Genomic DNA, 19,066 nt, shown 5'->3' with positions numbered 1-19,066 from the left:
CTTGTTGACGAGCTTCCAATTCCAATTCCAATTCCAAATGGCTGCTGCCGTGAGCTTTTCTTACCAAACAGGAGTGCACAACTTGTTCATGCTCCTCTGCTGCTCCTCCTCCATATGGTCTCTTGCTACCTCCTCCATTTCTTTCACCTCCAACTTCTCCCATCCTGATTACGACGCCCGGGACCTCAGCTTCCAGGGTGACGCCTACTACGAAGCTCACTCTCGGATGATCCAGTTGACCCCAAGCATCGGGAACAGTGTAGGCCGAGCGTTCCTAGCGACGCCCGTGCCGCTATGGGATGCCGTCACCGGTGAGCTCGCCCGTTTCACCACCTCCTTCACCTTCCAAATCAAGGCGAACAAAGCAAACACCGGCGATGGCTTGGCGTTCTTCCTCGGGCATTACCCTCCAGCCAGCATTCCTAGGTCCGAGCGCGAGATGGGCGGCGGGAACCTCGGCCTCTTCGACAAGAGCGTCGGCACGGTTGCGACCGGCGATGACCGGGTCGTGGCCGATGAGTTTGACACCTACTTGAATGATGGCTTCGACGCCAGCGGCAGCCACATGGGCATTGACATCAACTCCATCGTCTCACGGGCCTACACCAACGCCATCGTGCCCGGCAGGGACCTAACGTCCGGCCTCCCAATGACTTGCAACATCACATACGGTAATGACACAAAAATCCTTGCAGCTCTTCTCCAGATCGGCGACACGACGTACCGCGTCAACACGACTATTGACCTCAGACAGTTCTTGCCTAATCTAGTGGCCATCGGCTTCTCCGGTGCCACCGGCGTGGCGGTCGAGCTACACCAAATAGTTTCCTGGTCATTTGAATCCACCTTGGATCCGCCGCGGGAGAGCCCCGGGAGTCGCCCTCCTACACCGAAGACCCTGCTGCCAGTAGAGATAATAACCGGACCAGTTATTGGAGTCATTGCAATTGTGTGCATCTTTGTTGGCGTCCGTCGATGGCAGCTGTTCGCGAGAAAGAAGCGTTACAAAGCTCTTGCCAGGGGCCTTGCAACCAACGAATTCGCAGAGGAAAACAAGCTCGGGCAAGGAGGTTTTGCCTGTGTTTACAAGGGCCAACTGGTAAGTACAAGTAGACCGGCGGCGATAAAAAGATTCAAGCAAACATCATCCGGCAAGGGGAGGAAGGCGTTCGAGGATGAGCTCAAGATGGCGAGTCGGCCGAGGCACCGGAACCGGCCTTGTCGAATTGATAGGCTGGTGCTACGATTGCCAGAGGAACCTGGTTGAGTTTATATATGTTGGTGGCGGGACGGCGGGCACACGCGTGCGTCTCTTCCTTGTGTATGAGCTTGTGCCACGAGGTAGCCTCGATCAACACCTACACGGGGGGCAAGAGCTGGTTACCATGGTCCAAGAGGCATGCATGCATTCTAACTCCATCTCGACAACATTTACAATTACATATTGCTTCATTCAACTAAGATTTTCTCTTGGTGCATACATAAGATAACGCATGGTTACGTACATGCTTTGACAATCAGGTACGAGATCATCTTCGACCTAGGCTCCGCACTGCAATACCTCCATGTAGATTGCGAGCAAGACCAACAGTGTATCGTGCACGGTGATATATATCAAGTCCAGCAACGTGTTGCTTGGGTCTTCAAACGGTGCCAAGTTAGGTGACTTCGGATTGACAAGATTGATGTGATCCTTTGTCGTCATGGATTGTACGCCACGATGATGTGATCCTCGAGGCCGCAGATGGCAGGTTGATAGGCGGCGGGTCTAGTACCGGGCGACAACAAATGGAGCGTGTGCTACTTGTCGGGCTCTTGTGTGTGCATCAGGACCTGAGCAGCCGGCCGTCCATCCATCACCCACACCATGGATTCCCTGCGATCGGAGGAGCTGAAACTGGACAACACTTCCGTGGCGCCGGTGACACTGTCCTCGCCATAGCCTTTATAGTCCAAAAACCACAAATAAATACCATACATGTATTCAAGGGATACAAATCGAGCCGGGATGTATCCACCTTTGCTACACGTACAGGAGGGTTATGGGATGAGGGGATTATAAGGTGTCATTGTAGTTTCTAATTAGTCATTAGTAGAGACATGGGCCCACCCCCGTTGAATTCAGGGAGGGAGGGCATGTTTAAAAAGTTTGGAAGGAGTATAAGCCAGTCTATGTGTACGTCTAGCATTTTTGGGATGTAACCGGGATGGGAATCATATGTACTAGAAAGCTGGATGCGTACGTCAGCTGATGACCCGCACATTTGAGATGTGGCTAGATTTCTTTGATGCTATTACAAGTGTTGTTTTTTGTTTTTATATGATTTTCAATACATGTTTTATCCATTTTACTCCTTCCGTTTTTAAATATAGGTCTTTTCAGAGATTTCACTTCGGATCATATATGGACCGAAATGTTTACATCCATATATAGTTTATAGTGAAATCTCAAAAAAGACTTATATTTAGAAACGGAGGGAGTAGAAGCTAATTATCTTCGTACCTGATATTTTTGCATCTGAGCTCAAATGAGCTTGGGCGAACAGTAAATTCAAAAAAAATTGTAAAAATATTCAAAAAAATCTGATTTTTTTGGGGCAAACTTTGACAAATTTTTTAAATGCTCGCAAAGTTTCATCGTGAAATCACATTTGTGGAGGTCATGGTAAGAAAAAACAAAATCAAAACTTTGAAAATGCTACTTTCGAAATCATTTTGGAGCACCAATTTTGTTTTTTCTGTCACGACTTCAACAAATGTGATTTCGTACTGAAATTTTGCGAGCTCTTAAAATATTTGCCAAAGTTTGCTGTAAAAAGATTTCAGATTTTTTTGATCATTTTAAAAATATCTTTTGAATTTACTGTTCACCCGAGCTCATTTGAGCTCGGATGCAGAAGAGCATTTTCCAGTATCTTCATTAATGATCTCAATGTAGATTTGATAAGTTAAGTATTTTCACTAATTCGTCACAAAAAGAAGTACAGTACCTGTTAGGAATTAACTTTAGTGTAAAAATTACATATGTGATTAACCTTCATGTTGTAAAGGACAGGCGGTTCCGCGTCCTTCCACTCATGGCCCTGAGAAACGATGTGTCTCTTAAAGAAAGAGATATATTGTGAACATCATCAGAGAAAGAATAGAATTGTTCTTCTGCAATCAGTTCTCAAATATTATATTCATTAATATAGCCAAGAATGATAGTTAGATTGAGACTGCAACATGACGTTGAGGTTTGACCCCCCGAAAACTTGATGCACTCCGAGATTCTTTGTCCGATCTGGTATTTCTCTCTGCAGCTTTATCTTTTTTAAGGTAAAATCTTCAATCATATTACTTCCTCCCTATAAAAGGACTTATGAACGGAGGAAGTACATGTTTGAAGTGTGACGACGGCGCAGAATAGTTACCAAGATCTGGATCCCTGGGTTTAATGTTGTTGTTTTCTTTTAAAAAGTGACATCAGGCCTGTGATGAGATTGGTCGATATGTACAACATATCTAACTTAATCATAAGATGTCACGTAAAACTGTGATAAGCAGTAATAGCAACATAGGCACAGACACATCAAATGCAAATGGCACAAGAATAACCCAGATACGGGGATGATCAAATTTTGGCAAACATGTATGCTTATTCCTTATGATGAAATATTATTGGCTTCACCACATCACAAGCGAACATCGAGTAACAATCATCCACGTGCAGTTTCTACTCGAAGCGACAAACTTAAAAAATCCGCACAAGAGAAATGATACACCACAGGACGCCATTATCTACATTTTATTGTTCTTCACCATCTCTTCCACGTCGAGCTCTACCGCCAAAACAGGTGAATCCTGGAACATGGCTACACGGCTATGGCAAACAAAGTAGCAACAAACATTTCAGCTCATGTCTAATAAAGCACATGTATAAGAAATGATTTGGCCTGCTGAATTTAACAACGGGAGTAAGGATCCTCCTACCTGTTGTCCACTGGACCATGATCGACGGCAGTTCTTAAAGAGTATATGACTCTGCCAACAATATCAGTCATAGGGACAGGCCCAAATAAGCGGCTGTCCCTAGCTTCCTGCCATGAAAATAATCACAAACTTGTGAAAAGACCTCTACTGAATTCTCCAATATATACTCATTCACTTGGTCATGATCTACACATTATGTATCTATGCTGAGGATATCTCCCTATCTCACGTTTCCATAACTAAATATAAACAGAATCTTGTCAAAGCAAGCCAACATAATTACTTACTATTTCTAATTGGTGTACCACATCATTGCCTTTACGATTGGTTATCCCTACTGAATTCCAGCATACTCATTCACTCAGTCATGCCCTACAGTTTATGTATCTACAATGAGGATGTCCACTTATCTCATGCTTATACATAACTAAAATATAAATATATTCTGGTTGAAACAAGTGAATATAGGTATTTACTATTACTTATTGATGTATCATACCTTTGCCTTTAGTTCTTGGTTATCTGCCATGACCCAGCATTCGTCCTTGTCAAGTACAAAGGGCTCATCCTTCTCATCAGTAGAGACCATCTCATAGCCTTGCACGGCAGCCAGTCGCCGGACAATTAAATCATCGGATTTCTCTGGGTCCTTCAACAAGACGATGTCCCCAACAAAGAGTTCTCTGTTGAGACAATTTGATGCATAAACAACACCAATATATCGAGATATCGTTGAAGGCTTCTAATATCAAACCATATATATATATATGAAACAATTCCTTATTTAAGGGTTTAGGGTTTAGTTCATTCTTTGTATTACAGTAAGGGTTTAAGCAATGGAAAATGCCAAACTTTACAGGAATACATGATAGTGCTACTCTTCAGATCAATCGGTTGTTTAAAAGGAAAGATCATGTTTTAGTCAGCTCAACAAATGTCACATCATGATACAAATTTGCATGTACTTCATAAACTTATTAACACAATTAGAAACTATCACATTTTCTAAACAAACAAAAGACAAGACCAATTACAAAAGATAGTATCCAAAATTATCTGCTCATACAACATCTAAATGCGACAATCATAAAAACAAATGATCAGAGAATTATGATACATCTGAATAACAAGAAAAGTGAAGGTATCACATTAGAAAAAATAGCCGATGAATATTGCCAGTAAGAACCTTTAAGTGCAGTTCCCACAAAGTTGATGTCTTGTCCCTTTACAACACCAGAGTTACAAGGTTGATTAGAATTGTTGTTACCATTACTACCATGAAACGTTGTTATGAGAGTAGATAAGTAGGCAGACCAGTTATCAGTTCTCTACAGGATTGCAGTATATATTGGAGTTCAACTATTCTATCAGTCATTCAGATATTTTACATGTTTATAAAAATTAGGACTGTGTAGAAATGGGGCCAATTGATGTACATACATGGTCCAAGGCAAACCTATATCATATCCTATTCCTAATTCAAATTGTTTTTGTTGCCAATGAACGAGCTATGTACATCAAACTTAACACACTGAATAAATTCACCACATGTGTTGCGGCAGTGAACAGCAAGGCAAAAAATAAACTACACTACAATTAACTATTTGTGAACACTGGTTTATTTATGAAAAATTTACCACAGGTTACCACCACTATAAATATGTAAAAAGAGATTTCCACAGATAATTTTATCTAAATTTCAAAATTACGTTGTAGAGTTGTGCTCAGATATCCTAATTCACATCATTATTTGTTTAATCTCGCCTGGGCCTTCCTTTTAAGAGGTTTCTATGTAGCAAAATAATTAGTACCACAGTAAGAACCACTTTGTCATTTTGTAAAACTGCAATATCTGTACCAACATAAAAGTTTCGAGTTAAGGATTCATGCAAATCATCTCAGCCATCCAATCCAAGGGCTCATTCCCAAATCAAGGGAAAAAGAAAAGTAAAGGATGGTGATGCCCTCCACTCCATTCCTTAGGAATTTTCCATGAGGTCATACCTAATGCTAAGATTCCTTGGGAATCAGGCCAATATGGACACAACCCCAAGGAATCTAGTACCTCCATCCCTATGACATGAATGCCATGCATAGGGAAACAATCTCATAGGAAGAAACCTAAAGGAATCCTCCAAAGAATCCTATAAACCGAATGAGCCCAAATCTAACAGCTCAAAAACTAAGTTGAATAGCTAAAAATATATCTCAACTGCACATTTAATATCATAATAACACCATATCAATTAACATTAACGATCCCATTTTTCATTACATGATAAACTGCAAATACTCATGACGTCATGCTTGCCGGTTTTCCTCCCCATATGATGCATTGTTGTGAATGTTACTGTCATCGTATTTTTTTACTATTAATATAAACATAGCAATATTGTTACCTAGCTGCAAAAACAAAATTCAGAGAGAGTTCTACACCTGGTTGCATTACATCATTGAAAGCACATTTTATATATCGGCAAAACGTTCACTGAACATGCATGTGTATTTTTTCCAGTAATTTGTTAAGATATGAGTATCCTTGCTAACTGTAGTAAATTATTTCTGCTTTTGGTTGTTAAAAAGAGGTTAACGTGTCCACCAACAGCAAGCTAAAGTTATTGCTCTGGATAGTTCTTGATTTGTTTGAGGAGCATCCAGCAGCAAATTATATGGACTAGCGTTAGCTAGCTCTTTAGATTGATGTTGAATGCCATACTAGAGAAGTCTTAATTTTAATTCAGGGCAGCATACACTTCTTACCATACAGTGCAGAATAGAGGATTTAACAAGGCTAAAAGGTAAAAAGAACCTTTTTTAAGGAACGTTAAGCATCCAAACACTGATAATACATAGATTTTGATCTATGTCATTTAAACCATTTGAGTAGAATTAGCTTACAGAAGTTCACTGAACAAAAATATAAATGTTAAGTAAAAACATGGAGTGTTTCTAGGCAATTGCATGGTATAGATTGGCAGAAAGGAAATTACTTTGGGGATAAAGTAGCGAGCTTTCTGACGAGGACGGTTCCTCCGGTGGGAGCAACGACAGGGGCCATGGCTTCGCCCCCTTTGATCCACTGCGGGAAGGTGAGCTTGCCCTGGAAGAAGCTCTTCCAGATGGCATCGGTCATCTCAGTGCTGTTGATCTGCCCAACGGTGTACTTCTGCATTGAAATGAACAGAAGTCAAAATGTAAACCCATGAGAAGAAACAATCACAGATAAAGACCGCTCTACATCTAACACTACATGATCCGGTCACGGTGCGCAAGACGAGACACACAGTGGGACGCGCTAGTGACTCAGAGCGAGGCATTTCTTGCACGGGATTTGGGTCTAGGATTGGATGAATCGGCTATGAGCTCGAGGGATTGGAAGAACCAGGAGGGGGTAGGTAGGCGGGGGAGAGGGTTACCTTCCAGGAGAGGGAGATGGAGTACTCGAACTTGTGGGCGGCGTAGCGGAACCACGTCGACAGCGAAACCATCCTGCTGCTCGTCGCCCTCTGCAGTGCCCCGCTCGAGGACCTCGCCCTTCTTCCTCCTCCTCCCGCTGCCCTGATCCCCTCTCTCCCGCTCGATTGGGGCGGCGGCGGCTACCGTCGCTGCTCCCGGCAAGAAATACTGGAGCGCGGAGGGGGTGAGGCTGCCTCGCGGACGGGGGCCGGAGGGGGGAGGAGGCGGCGGCGACGGCGAGAGAGAGAGAGGGGATGCGACGAGGGTAGCTAGGGTTCTTCCTCCTCCTGATTTGGACTCGACGATGACTGGCATCTGGTTGCGGGATGGGCCTAATTCGCATTCCTCTTGGGCTGGGCTCGTTCGTCTTCTTTTTTCTGTCAGGCTGTGTGGGTTCGTAGTAATCCCTGGTCATGCCTAGAAAAAAGCAACACTTTCTCAAAAAAATAAAATCACTGGTGAGGGTGCCCCCTGCTGGGCTTGCATCCCTCATTAGGCGTGGAACTTTGATACTCTCTCCGTCTCACTTTACAAGTCCGGTACATATATATCTAAGTCGTTAATTTGATCAACTTAATAAAAGACATGTATAACAAAAAATATATCATCAAAAACTTTAGATGTTATATTTTCTAATGATATAATTTAAATGTTAAATAATATATTTTATAGTATAAGTTAAATTGATGATCTAGATACACGTGTATGCCTTCTAAACTATGACGAAGAAAGTAAGAAAAATCAATGAAAATAATGAAAAAAAGGAAGGAAATACCAATGAAAAAACTTAGAGAAATAGAAAACAGAAGAAAAGAAGTGAAGACACCGCGAAAACCGGAGAAGAAACAAAGAACCAAAAGAAAAGAAAAAAAAACAGAAAAAAATTCACAGCGGATGGATGCGTGCTCAACAAATAGGCCGCCCCGGTACCATATGTACACAAGAAAGTCCTCACTGAGACGGAACATAGCCTCTCTATAAGCGAGATATAGATCTTGCGAAGGTTCAATGGCGACAACCCCTCAAAAAAAGTGTCAATGACGACACTTGTAGGTTTACTTTTGGATGAGTCTTAATTGACACATTATGTGAAATCATCAATTAAGAAGTACTCCTTTTAAAGATCACTCACATCTCTCATGTTGCGGCAAATAGGGCACTGCATGCGTGCCACTTGTCATAATTTGAGAGTTTTTCCTTTATTTGTAGATTCGTATTTTCAAAACATTTTATCTTCTAAACCTTGCGGCCAAATCTTGAACCGTTTACACTATTGGATTTCTTGTGCCGAGATCTTCAAAACTAGATACCATGTTGATAGGTTTTGACAAACTTTTTTTCATAAAAAAAGGACCAAAAAAAATGCCTCTCGCGATAGGAAAAAAGAACAGAAAATGTATTTTTTTCGTCTTTTTCCTTTCCGAGAGGCATGACCGTGCCTTTCACGAAGGGAAAATCGTGCCTCTCATGGAAGCAAAATCGCGCATCTCGCGAAAAAAGAACACATTTTTTCCTTTTCGGGTGCCTTTCAAAAAGACAAAAGCATGCCTCCCGGGGAAGTAAAACTGTGCCTCTCGCGAGGAAAAAACAAAAAACACGTTTTCTTCCCGTTTCCGAGAGGCACGGCCATGCCTCTCGCGAAAGCAAAATCATGCCTTTCGCAAAGGAAAAAAAAGGAAACATGTTTTTTTAAAGACACGTCCGTGCCTCTCGAAAAAAGAAACGCGTTTTTTCACAGAAAATATTTATTTATTGTAATTTTCTTCATAAAAAGCTAAGAAAGACTGGTGAAAAACATAAAAAAAAGACGAAAATGCGTGTGAAAAAAACAAAAATTCAAAGAAAGCCCTCAAAACGCGACACATGACAACGAATGAGAATGCGCCAAGCGACAGCGTACGGAATAGGTAACTGGTAGCACATGTAGTACGTACTGGTAGTTTTCTGTCCGGTTTTACCGGTTTTGAAAACATTCCAGAAGGTTTTGGTCTAGTCTATTTCGTTGTTTGGTGTTTTTGTTTCTTTATTGGATTTTCGACTTTTATGTTCTCTACTTTCTATTAAATATAAAAAAATGTTTGCAGCTTTTTAAAAAATCATATTTTTTTATAAAAAATCTAAATTTAAAGAAATGTTCAATAACCTTTGAAATTTCCAAACAAGATCATGCTTTTAAAAAATCAAGTTTTTTCTAAAAATATTGTAATTTTCAAAAAATGTTTTCATTATAAAAAGTGTTCTAATTATTTTTTGATAGAATTTTTAATTTGATTTTGTATTTTGTATTTTTCATGCTTTAAGAAAAGTATTTTTGTGTCTTTTTAAACCGCCAAAGGAAAAAACAAATGCTTGGTATGGTACCGATTTGCTACAGTATGTTGGTGCGCTTCACTTTTCAGCGCTAGTGGACCAATCTATACTACTAATAAAACATCAAACGAAAACTTCTCTAAGTACACACAGCTATTGCACCCACAAAAAACAAACACCAATCACCACCACACAATTAGTCATCAAATTGCAATCTAACGGCCTTCCATCATCCATGCACCACGACGGTGTCAATTACCAAATTAACCAAAGGTTGACCGTGCTCCACCTCCTCCTACAACGAACAAACATAAATAGATCCAGCTGTTGCACCTCCCCGCAAAAAAAACCGAGCCAATCAACTACTGAAATTTAGCCAGAATTAACGGCAGCCACCCGCCCTGTCCTGCACCATCGCCGTCGCCTCCGCCTCCGCCTCCGCCTCCGCTACAACGCGCTCTCGGGGGCCCTCCCGTCTGACCTCGCGTCCCTCGTCGCGCTCCGCAGCGTCTTCCTCAACGGGAACCGACTCCCGGGGAACTTCCCGGCGCCGCTCCTCACGCAGCCCGGCCTCCTCCACCTCTCGTTCGGCGGGAACGGCCTTTCGGGCGCCATCCCGCCGGCCCTCGCCAACCTCACCCGCCTCAGGACCCTGCTCCTCGAGGAGAACCGCTTCGCCGGGGAGATTCCCGACCTCCCGCTGCCGCAGCTGCGCGAGTTCAACGTCTCCTTCAACCGCCTCAACGGATCCATCCCCGCCTCGCTCCGCTCCAGGCCACGCGCGGCGTTCCTCGGGATGTCGGCCCTTGCCCTGGCGAGGCCCCTCCTCCTTCTCCGGCTCCCACGGGGACGACGCCCTCATCGACAACACCGGCGACGAACGTCCCCAATGGCGGAAACGACGAACAAACTGACAAGAAGGGGAACAAGCTCTCCGACGACGCCATTGCCGGGATCGTCATAGCCTCCGTCGTGGGCGTCGTGCTTCTCCTGTTCCTCCTCATCTGCCTCTGTCGCAGGTCGGGGCGCACCAAAACGCGGGCTCTGGAGATGCCGACTCCGTCTCCGTCCCCCGCCGTCATCCCCGGTGGCCGAAAACCTCCCGAGTTGCCCAGCGTCTCGGTCGTGGCTCATATGGCCCGGTGCTGGGAACATGGTGAATGTGATTCTGCGTAAACTTCTGTTACTGAAGGTAAAACCTGGTCTACTCAGACTTATCAGTAGGGTTATGTTGTAAGCCTGTAACGTCATTGTTTTGCTTTTAAAATTAGGAGACAGATTCTCTTCCTTTTCCAAAGATAGAAGGTGATGATCGTGCCCAAGCTCGTGCTCTTTCCATAATTTATTCTCATCCTGTTGTAAGTTTGCTTTACTTCCTAAGCTTTAGTTCTCATCATGTTGTAAGTTTGCTTTACTTCGTAAACTTAGTTGACTTTTGTTTTAAATTTTAAAAGCATCAAATTTTCGTTTGTACAATCAGTAGATTTACTGCTCTGTTGATAACATTCCACTTGAAGTTATGTGGTAGTTTCCATTAATCAACTTTCTTGGGCATCGGCTACAGTGGGCATTCATTTATTACGTTCCATTGTAGCACTCTGTATACCTGATCGCTGCTTATGGTAAGGGGTAAATGTTTTCCAGACAAAATGAACTTAGAAGTATGTCATGGTCATCTGAAGATGTACACGCTAAAGGATATCAAACAAGGTACCATCGACTTCCACCCAAATAACATCTTGGGGCATGGAGGATTTGGAGTAGTATACAAGGGCATTTTGCATGGTGGCACCATTGCTGCTGTGAAAATGTTGAAGGAATTTGCTTCTTCTGGTGAAGTTCAATTCCATACAGAAGTTGAAGTCATGAGCTTGGTTGTTCATCGCAACCTCATTAATCTAATTGGGTTCTGCTCTGAAGATAATGAGAGAATCCTTGTATACCCTTACATGCTAAATGGAACTGTTGCTTCCCAGTTACAAGGTTAGTTTATCATGATTTATCTCCGATGATTTCATTCAGTTTTAGTTCAAACTTAAACTATAGCCACGACACTTATTTTGGATCGGAGGGAGTAGAAAAAAGAAGAAGGATAAGTAGCTCTTTCAGCTCATCTGCAGTTTTCATTTTAGGTATTTTTTGCATCACTGATATTCCAAGATGGCTTTGTCTTGCTATCTTCAGATCATACTTTTTTGGGGGCGGTTTTGATGTGTCATTTTTTTCTTCTAAAAAGAAGATGTCAGTTTATCCTCCAGATTTTGCATCCCATCTCATAAGGAAAAATCCTAATCTCCTTGGCTCATACTCGGAAGAAGTCAATTTCAGATACCATATCTGTCAACCGGTTTCTTGTTTCTAACTTCTGTCGTCAATCTCAATTGCATCAGGTGGCCAATGCGTTCATGCCACTGAATGGCTTGCCAAACTTAGTAAAATCATCGGAGAGGCCAGAGGCGGCGGCCATGGCACTCCCGGAACTGTCCCTCTCATCTCCAGCAATCGACGCCCCCTACATGGCCGCCCCGAGTGCCGACAGCAGCGCTGTCACGGACGCCAGAGCTCAAAGCCAGCAACAGACGGGGCAGCGGAAGGCCAGGCGATGCTGGTCGCCGGAGCTGCACCGCCGGTTCGTCGCCGCGCTCCAGCACCTCGGGGGCCCGCAAGGTGGGTGTTGGGCAGTTCGTTAATCACATTTATTGTTGGAATGCTTTGAGCAATATATGTTCTTCCTCCTTCGTGGTTGGTGTGCTGAAATTTTGCTTTGCTGTTGATGAATGCAGTCGCCACTCCTAAGCAAATCAGGGAGATGATGAAGGTGGATGGGCTCATGAATGATGAGGTCAAGAGCCACCTGCAGGTTTGTTCTTATTACCTTCTGTTTGTTCATTCATCAATCTAGCCTACAATTTTCCATGTTTCCAACCACATGTGCATCAGAACATTTACCAGAAATACACTTCTCTTCCTGCAGAAAATACAGGCTGCACACGCGGCGAGCATCCGACGGCGATCAGCAGCAGTCAACAACACCCTTCACAAAGCTCAGGTATCTTGGGAACTGGTGAATCACAAATCTCAGCTATTAGATTGACAGCTTAAAAGTTTTACAAAGGACCATGATGAGACAGCAAGTATGAGGCATACAAGTTCTCCATCGAAGTCGTCTGATATGAACACGCGCTTGACATAAAGCCTGATATTTTTAGTCTTCCTATCAGTTATGTCCTCTTTCTTTGTAGCAGGCACATACAGAATTGACCTGAATTCTACTTCACCCTGTATCAAATTTGATCAAGCACAGTTTACTTGAATGTGAGTTGTGAAGATCCTTATCCATCACATTACCAATTGAATTACCATTTTCACATAAGAGTTTATTATTGCCTCCCGCAAGACTATGTTACAAAAATAGCAGTGCTACTATAATTTCAAAAAACAACTATGTGGGTAGCTAAATTTTCGTAGTTCCATGATACAAAATTAGACTGAATATTATTTAGGCAAAAGCAACTGCAGATATTATGTGATACACCAACCATGATGTGATAACGGTGACGACTGTTGAATCAATAAAAAGCAACAGAAAGGGAACCAATCGAATGCAAAGAGATGTACTCCCTCCGTTCCTAAATATAAGTCTTTTAAGACATTTCACTAGGAGTCTACATACGAAGCAAAATAAGTGAATCTATACTCTAAAGTATGTCTATATACATTCGTATGTAGTCCACTAATGAAACCTCTTTAAAGACTTATATTTAGGAACAGAGGGAGTACCTGTGTAGTGAAGTGTGAGGAGGCCAAGGGATCCAAATACTCATTGAAGGTCTTCTTGTAAAATTCATTGTACTCCTCAGTTGATACCTCCTTAGGAGTCCGAAGCTGGCAACAACACAAATAATTTCAGGCTCTCTCGGAAGAAAAACTGGAAGTGAAAAAACATACTTATAAATTATCAACAAGACAAGCAGCACAATAAACAGTCTCAAAGTTCTCACCCAAATAGGTTGTGTTTCATTCGTAAGTTCCCAGTCCCAATACTTCTCCACAACGGTTTTTGTCTTCTTCTTAACCTGTTAACATTGCAATATAGAATCGTTGTCGCCCCCCATCTCAATACTTCCCAGTCCCAATACTTCTCCACAACGGTTTCAGATATCTTACATCTTTGTTGCCCCCCATCTCCATCGTTCTCGACACCCACTATAATGGAATCAGTGATCCTCATGAGGCCCCAAGGTTCCCCCATGCTGCTTCAAAAAACTCAAAATTTTCCTGCTATACTGACCGTTCTGGCCTTCGTAGGGGTCCCTCATGTTAATACAATGCATCTTTTTAGGTTTATTTTCATTAGGCTTAAGTTTCTAATTTCTAGGGTAGCTCATTACTTGTGTATGCTAGATATTCATTGTTTTCATCCCATATTAACTGGTTGACAACCTAATGAATGAGGAAATTCATTCGATTACACGTGCGTTGCACGTGCACTGTTACTAGTCCAGTAAAGAGCACGCCGGCTTTTGAGTTAGTCATTGAGTACCCTACTTTGGGATGTCACGAATTATTAAATTTCTTGTGATATTGTCATTGAGTTTTCGTGTCTCAACATTCTCCTTTTGTATGTGAGACTTGTCGGTCATGTTCACCAGCTAATCCCAGAGCTTCATCGAATTTGTACAGTTGTGATCAATTCTTTGTGCTATAGCAAGTGTTCTTTTTGGGTCCTCAATAATGTTTCTGTAGGGAAAATTGTAGGTAGCTGAGATGGTCAGCTTTCTTGTGGTGCAACTAGTCCATTAGGTTTTTATGTTCAAGACTTAGCACTAGTGATCGTATTTTTCTAGATCCATTTCAGCCTTTTTAGCGATTTTGGTTAAGTAGAAGGGACGTTCTCGTCGACTATAAGATGCGTCTGTGATGACTTTGTCAATCTTAAAATGTTGTGCTGCCTCAGTATCTTCATAGGGATACGTGTATTTACATGTATGTGAGCATCTACATTTGTACTATGTTCACAATATATTTGTGTACGTAATACGCGAGAGTGGGTGGGTCATGCTAGTGAGTATGGCAATTGACCAATCTTTCTTGTGTTTGGTTGACCATGAGGGCATTTAGACACTTGGGTTATGAGAATTTTGACATTTTTGACGTCGATGCAAGACACTACATTTTCTTTTTTGACAAGTTATGAAATCTAACCATTTTGGTTGTTTTCATACTCTACATAGTACATGGTTTGGATGATTTTCAAAAGGAGATTACGCTCGCAAGACCATTATCACATTCATATCGTGCCATGTCATCAAATCTCATCATTCTACTCCATCCGTTCCTAAATATAAGTTTTCTTAGACATTTAACTAGGTCGACGACGCGAACCCGGTTCCTCACCAAGATGCGCGTCCCGGAAGGTAACATCCCCCAGTGCTAGCCCGCCGAGCCCAGTCCTGGACATGGCGCCTCTCAAACAGGTTGTTGCCACCGAGTCGACGACGAGGATGCGGGCCGTACGTCGCCGTCGGGGTTGTAACTGAAACAAATTCCACAACTATTTAAATTCTTATTATTTAATAAAATTTTACAATTATTTAATAAACGAGGTTGTAACTGATGTCAGGATGACGCAACTATATATAATGAGAGGTCTTAAAATTATCGAGGGGTGCATACAATGGAAACACAAGCACTACACTTCCTCAAGGGTCACAAAAAACTTACTCATTCTCTCTGTGCATCAACAATGATCCGACAAAGCTCATCATCAACGGGCACAACTGGTGCCTCTTGATCTTCAGCTTCCCCCGTTGCAGTATCATCGTATTCAGGGAACATAGGATCCAGATAGTTGTCATCATCCTCTTCTTCTTCACTGTCTTCCATCATAACCCCTCTTTCTCCATGCTTGGTCCAAACATTATAGTGTGACATGAAACCCTTCTCAAGCAGAGGCAAGTGAAGGGGTTTCGAGGAAGAGTAATTCTTTATATTCCCACAAACAGTACATGGAGAATACATAAACCATTCTGTTTGTTTGGATCAGCCACTTCGAGAAAGGTCGTCAATGTAGTCGAAGGTGCGGCGGTCAAGGTATATCCATTGACAGTTCATGTACGTGCATTACATAATTAAGTACATAAAAAACCGCTACAGAACATCATGGATAGAGAAGTGACCAAATGAATACAAGTTCATCATCATATTAAAACCAAAGTACAGTAGTGATTAAATATTATTACTGAAAAAATAAATATATAAAGTTCATACATATAGTTCTCATAAAACAACATACAACTCTCTAACCATCTAGTTAAAACATACATTGAAACTAAGGGGTTGTTTGGTTCCCAGCCTAAGGTTGCCACGCCTAACCTTAGTCATGCCACAATACCTTAGACATGTGTTTGGTTCATTGCCACACTTATGGCTTGCCACACTTTTCTAGTTATATGGTCCACATGTCATACACTTAATTTTTTGTCAAATCTTGCCACACTTGTGGTGTCCATTTTGTTAGCCACACTTTTTATGGCAGCCACACTTTGCCTAAGGTTAGTTGTGGCAAAGTTAGTCATGAACCAAACAGGCCCTAACATACAACTATGTAAAACATTTAAATTCAACAACAAATGCGATCAAAATCATGGTGGTGCCGTGACGAGATCATACAAGTCAGATTTTTTCTTAAAAGAAGATAATTAAGAACAAGACGCTCATCACGGTGGTGCCGGCGACGAGATCGGCATGGGCGATCGATGGGGATGAGGACGACGGGCACGGGACAGGACGACACCCTATACATGTGTAAACAAAAAAAATAATTTGAGCTCAGATTGTGCATCTAAATCAAATAAACTCACACATACACTCCTCCACTAAAAGCGACAAACCACACTACTTCTAGAGCATTTGAAATGAGCTAAACTAGTAGTGAGAGATGAGGATGAAGTTGCTAACTTTTTTAAAACATTTGGATAATTGGTGCACCGTCAAACCTAGACAAATTTTGGGGGAAATGGAGTTTGGAGGTCGAGCTTGGAGAGGAGAGAAAGCTTAAGTGTGGCTCGGACATTTCATCGAACACCTCATGTGCATACAAGGTGAGAACGGAGTAGCACACACCTCCCACACGCTCGTCGGCCAAAAAACAAAGGAATGAGCGAGCAGGGACGAGCATATATATAGGCATTCTTTTTGTTTCGGTTAGAGGCTAGAACCATGACTGAAGACTGACCTTTAGTCCCGGTTCCAGACACAAACCGGGACTAAAGGGGTTGCGCCAGGAGCCAGGTCCTTTAGTCCCGGTTCGTGGCTGAAACCGGGACAAAAGGTCCCAGACAAACCGTGACTAGTGACCGGTGAGGCTCGACCGGCGTCCTGATCGCTCGAATCGGGACTGATGCAAACATTAGTCCCAGTTCAAAAGTTGATCGAGACTGTTGCTCTGTTGTGGCAAAAATCAAAGTCATGTTTTCTACCAGTGTTCATATATTCATATATATGGCGAATGTGAGGAACACTCAACAAATGGCGGAAAACCCTCGGCAAAAACTTTGCCGAGCATTGTACACTTCTTCGACAAATAGGAACTTGTCCAGAGCCAAAACACGGAATTTACCTGCGAGTCAGAATAAAACTTCCCAACACACCAAATAATGAAGAAGGTCTCTAATCATTTATAATATGAATGGGAATGATAGTGGTCTACAATATACCTAAAATAATAATGTCAAAGGAATACTATGTAGACACACACGCACGCACATGTAGTCACATAATAATTAGTTAAACTTCACTCAAGTAAGTATATGGTAATTGAAGCTTCATATATAAAGCAAGCACCTCCTAAACATCCAATCCAATCATATGTAGGTTCTCAATTACCGAAAAAGTCTTTCATCCCGTTTTATATATGAAGCAACCACCATCAACGTATCGGTACAAACACACGCCACCACAACACATGCACACACCCAAGACAAGATACAAAGGTGTTGAGCGCACCAACACCACACTTAGCACTAGAAGAGCAACGGGGGAACTCAACCGTGAACACGCCACGGCGAAGAGATGAAGCCGCATACGATGAACTATGGGCTCTAAGGCGACGCCTTCAGGAAGGTTACAACACCGGAGCGCCGCCACCGCCCGATCCGAGGATCAAAGTTTCCCCTCGAGCACCACAATGGGCAATTAGAGCTGCGACGACGCCTTCAAGAAGGGAATGAGCTTCGCCGCCGCTGGTCCGTCCGAAGATAGAACATGTTTTCACCCCGGTCAATACTCACTACCACTGAACGCCACGTCCTGGCTACCACGCCGTCCACACGACCATGGTCACCGGGCAACACCGACCACGGGCTCGGCCCATGAGCACCGCGCTACCACCCCCAGGGCGCCGCCTCGACATCCAGGACCCTGACATCACCACACCCGAGACACGCCGCTACCCCAACCAAAGAGACGAGGGAAAGGAGCCTGGACCCCTAGCGCTGAGACCCAAAGGTCGGCCAAAACTGGCCTCCATTGACCTAACTTGCCGCACCGCTCGCGAGACGAGCTCGGTCCTAAAGCACCGTGTGAGAGATGAGCTCGGTCCTAATGCATCGGGCGCAAGAGGAGCTCGGTCCTACAGCACCGGGCGCGAGATGAGCTCATTCCTGCTACTCCGGATGCGAGACGAGGGATGGACCGTAGCTGGGAGAGGTCCAGCACTTCGGTGCATGTAGCACACACATGACGAGAGGGTGAAGATAGCATCGATATGGTCCGCGTGCAGACGAGCCGATGCCGGAGTAAGCCAACCGTCGCCACAGACAAAGTCACCGAGCCACCGTGTAGCCGCCACGCCACTGGGATGGCAGCGTCCGAGCCGGACCTTCACGCGCCTCCGCCGCCCACAACCGGAGCACCAGCCATGCTAGGCCGGTGCCCCACCCGCGCCACCATGATGTCAGGTCTGGCTGGATCGCCGCGGCCGCTGTCCCTGACCCCCGGCTTGCTCCACCATCATACCCCTGCTGTCCCACCACCAGCCCATGTCGCCCACGGCTCGTGTCGCTAGCCGCAGCCGTTCGCCAGATATGAACCGAGCTCAAGCCGCCGCCACGACCGCCGCCAGCATGCCTCACCTCCAGGCAGCCCGCGGCACCATTGAGACCACCAGACGCCGCCTCCTAAAGGAGCACCGTCGCGACCCACCAAAACGCGGCGCCCAGGCCCGTCGAAGCTGGTCCGCACCAGCCTCCACATGCGAGGCGAGAAGTCCCGCCGGCGCCGGCGCCGGCCGAGCTTCGCTCGGAGCGCCTTGTGGCGGCGGCGGCGG

The 19,066-nt window shown here is 43.8% G+C and overlaps 1 protein-coding gene and 1 pseudogene across 1 annotated transcript; one reads left to right on the top strand and one right to left on the bottom strand.

Annotated features, from left to right (window-relative positions):
• The first annotated feature begins 37 nt into the window (after nucleotides 1-37).
• LOC123424433 lies at nucleotides 38-2,002 on the top strand (annotated as a pseudogene).
• Nucleotides 2,003-3,576: 1,574 nt separating this feature from the next.
• On the bottom strand, nucleotides 3,577-7,714 carry LOC123424432. The gene is made up of 5 exons (XM_045108046.1): nucleotides 7,389-7,714; nucleotides 6,963-7,138; nucleotides 4,472-4,655; nucleotides 3,973-4,079; nucleotides 3,577-3,862 (listed from the first exon to the last, which is right to left on the bottom strand). Exons 1-5 carry the CDS (start codon nucleotides 7,458-7,460, stop codon nucleotides 3,781-3,783), a joined length of 621 nt encoding a protein of 206 aa, XP_044963981.1. The 5' UTR covers nucleotides 7,461-7,714; the 3' UTR covers nucleotides 3,577-3,780.
• Between the last annotated feature and the right edge of the window lie 11,352 nt (nucleotides 7,715-19,066).

Source organism: Hordeum vulgare, chromosome 2H (assembly GCF_904849725.1).
Source record: "Hordeum vulgare subsp. vulgare chromosome 2H, MorexV3_pseudomolecules_assembly, whole genome shotgun sequence".
Classification (NCBI taxonomy): Eukaryota; Viridiplantae; Streptophyta; class Magnoliopsida; order Poales; family Poaceae; genus Hordeum; species Hordeum vulgare.
This window is presented reverse-complemented; position numbering and strand designations above follow the sequence as displayed.

Excerpts from the sequence above, each read along its gene's own strand:
- LOC123424432 (XM_045108046.1), bottom strand. The coding sequence starts at position 7,460 with ATGGTTTCGCTGTCGACGTGGTTCCGCTACGCCGCCCACAAGTTCGAG. Across the intron at positions 7,139-7,388 it reads CCATCTCCCTCTCCTGGAAG|AAGTACACCGTTGGGCAGAT; the intron begins GTAACCCTCTCC and ends ATTTCAATGCAG. Across the intron at positions 4,656-6,962 it reads CTCGCTACTTTATCCCCAAA|AGAACTCTTTGTTGGGGACA; the intron begins GTAATTTCCTTT and ends TTGTCTCAACAG.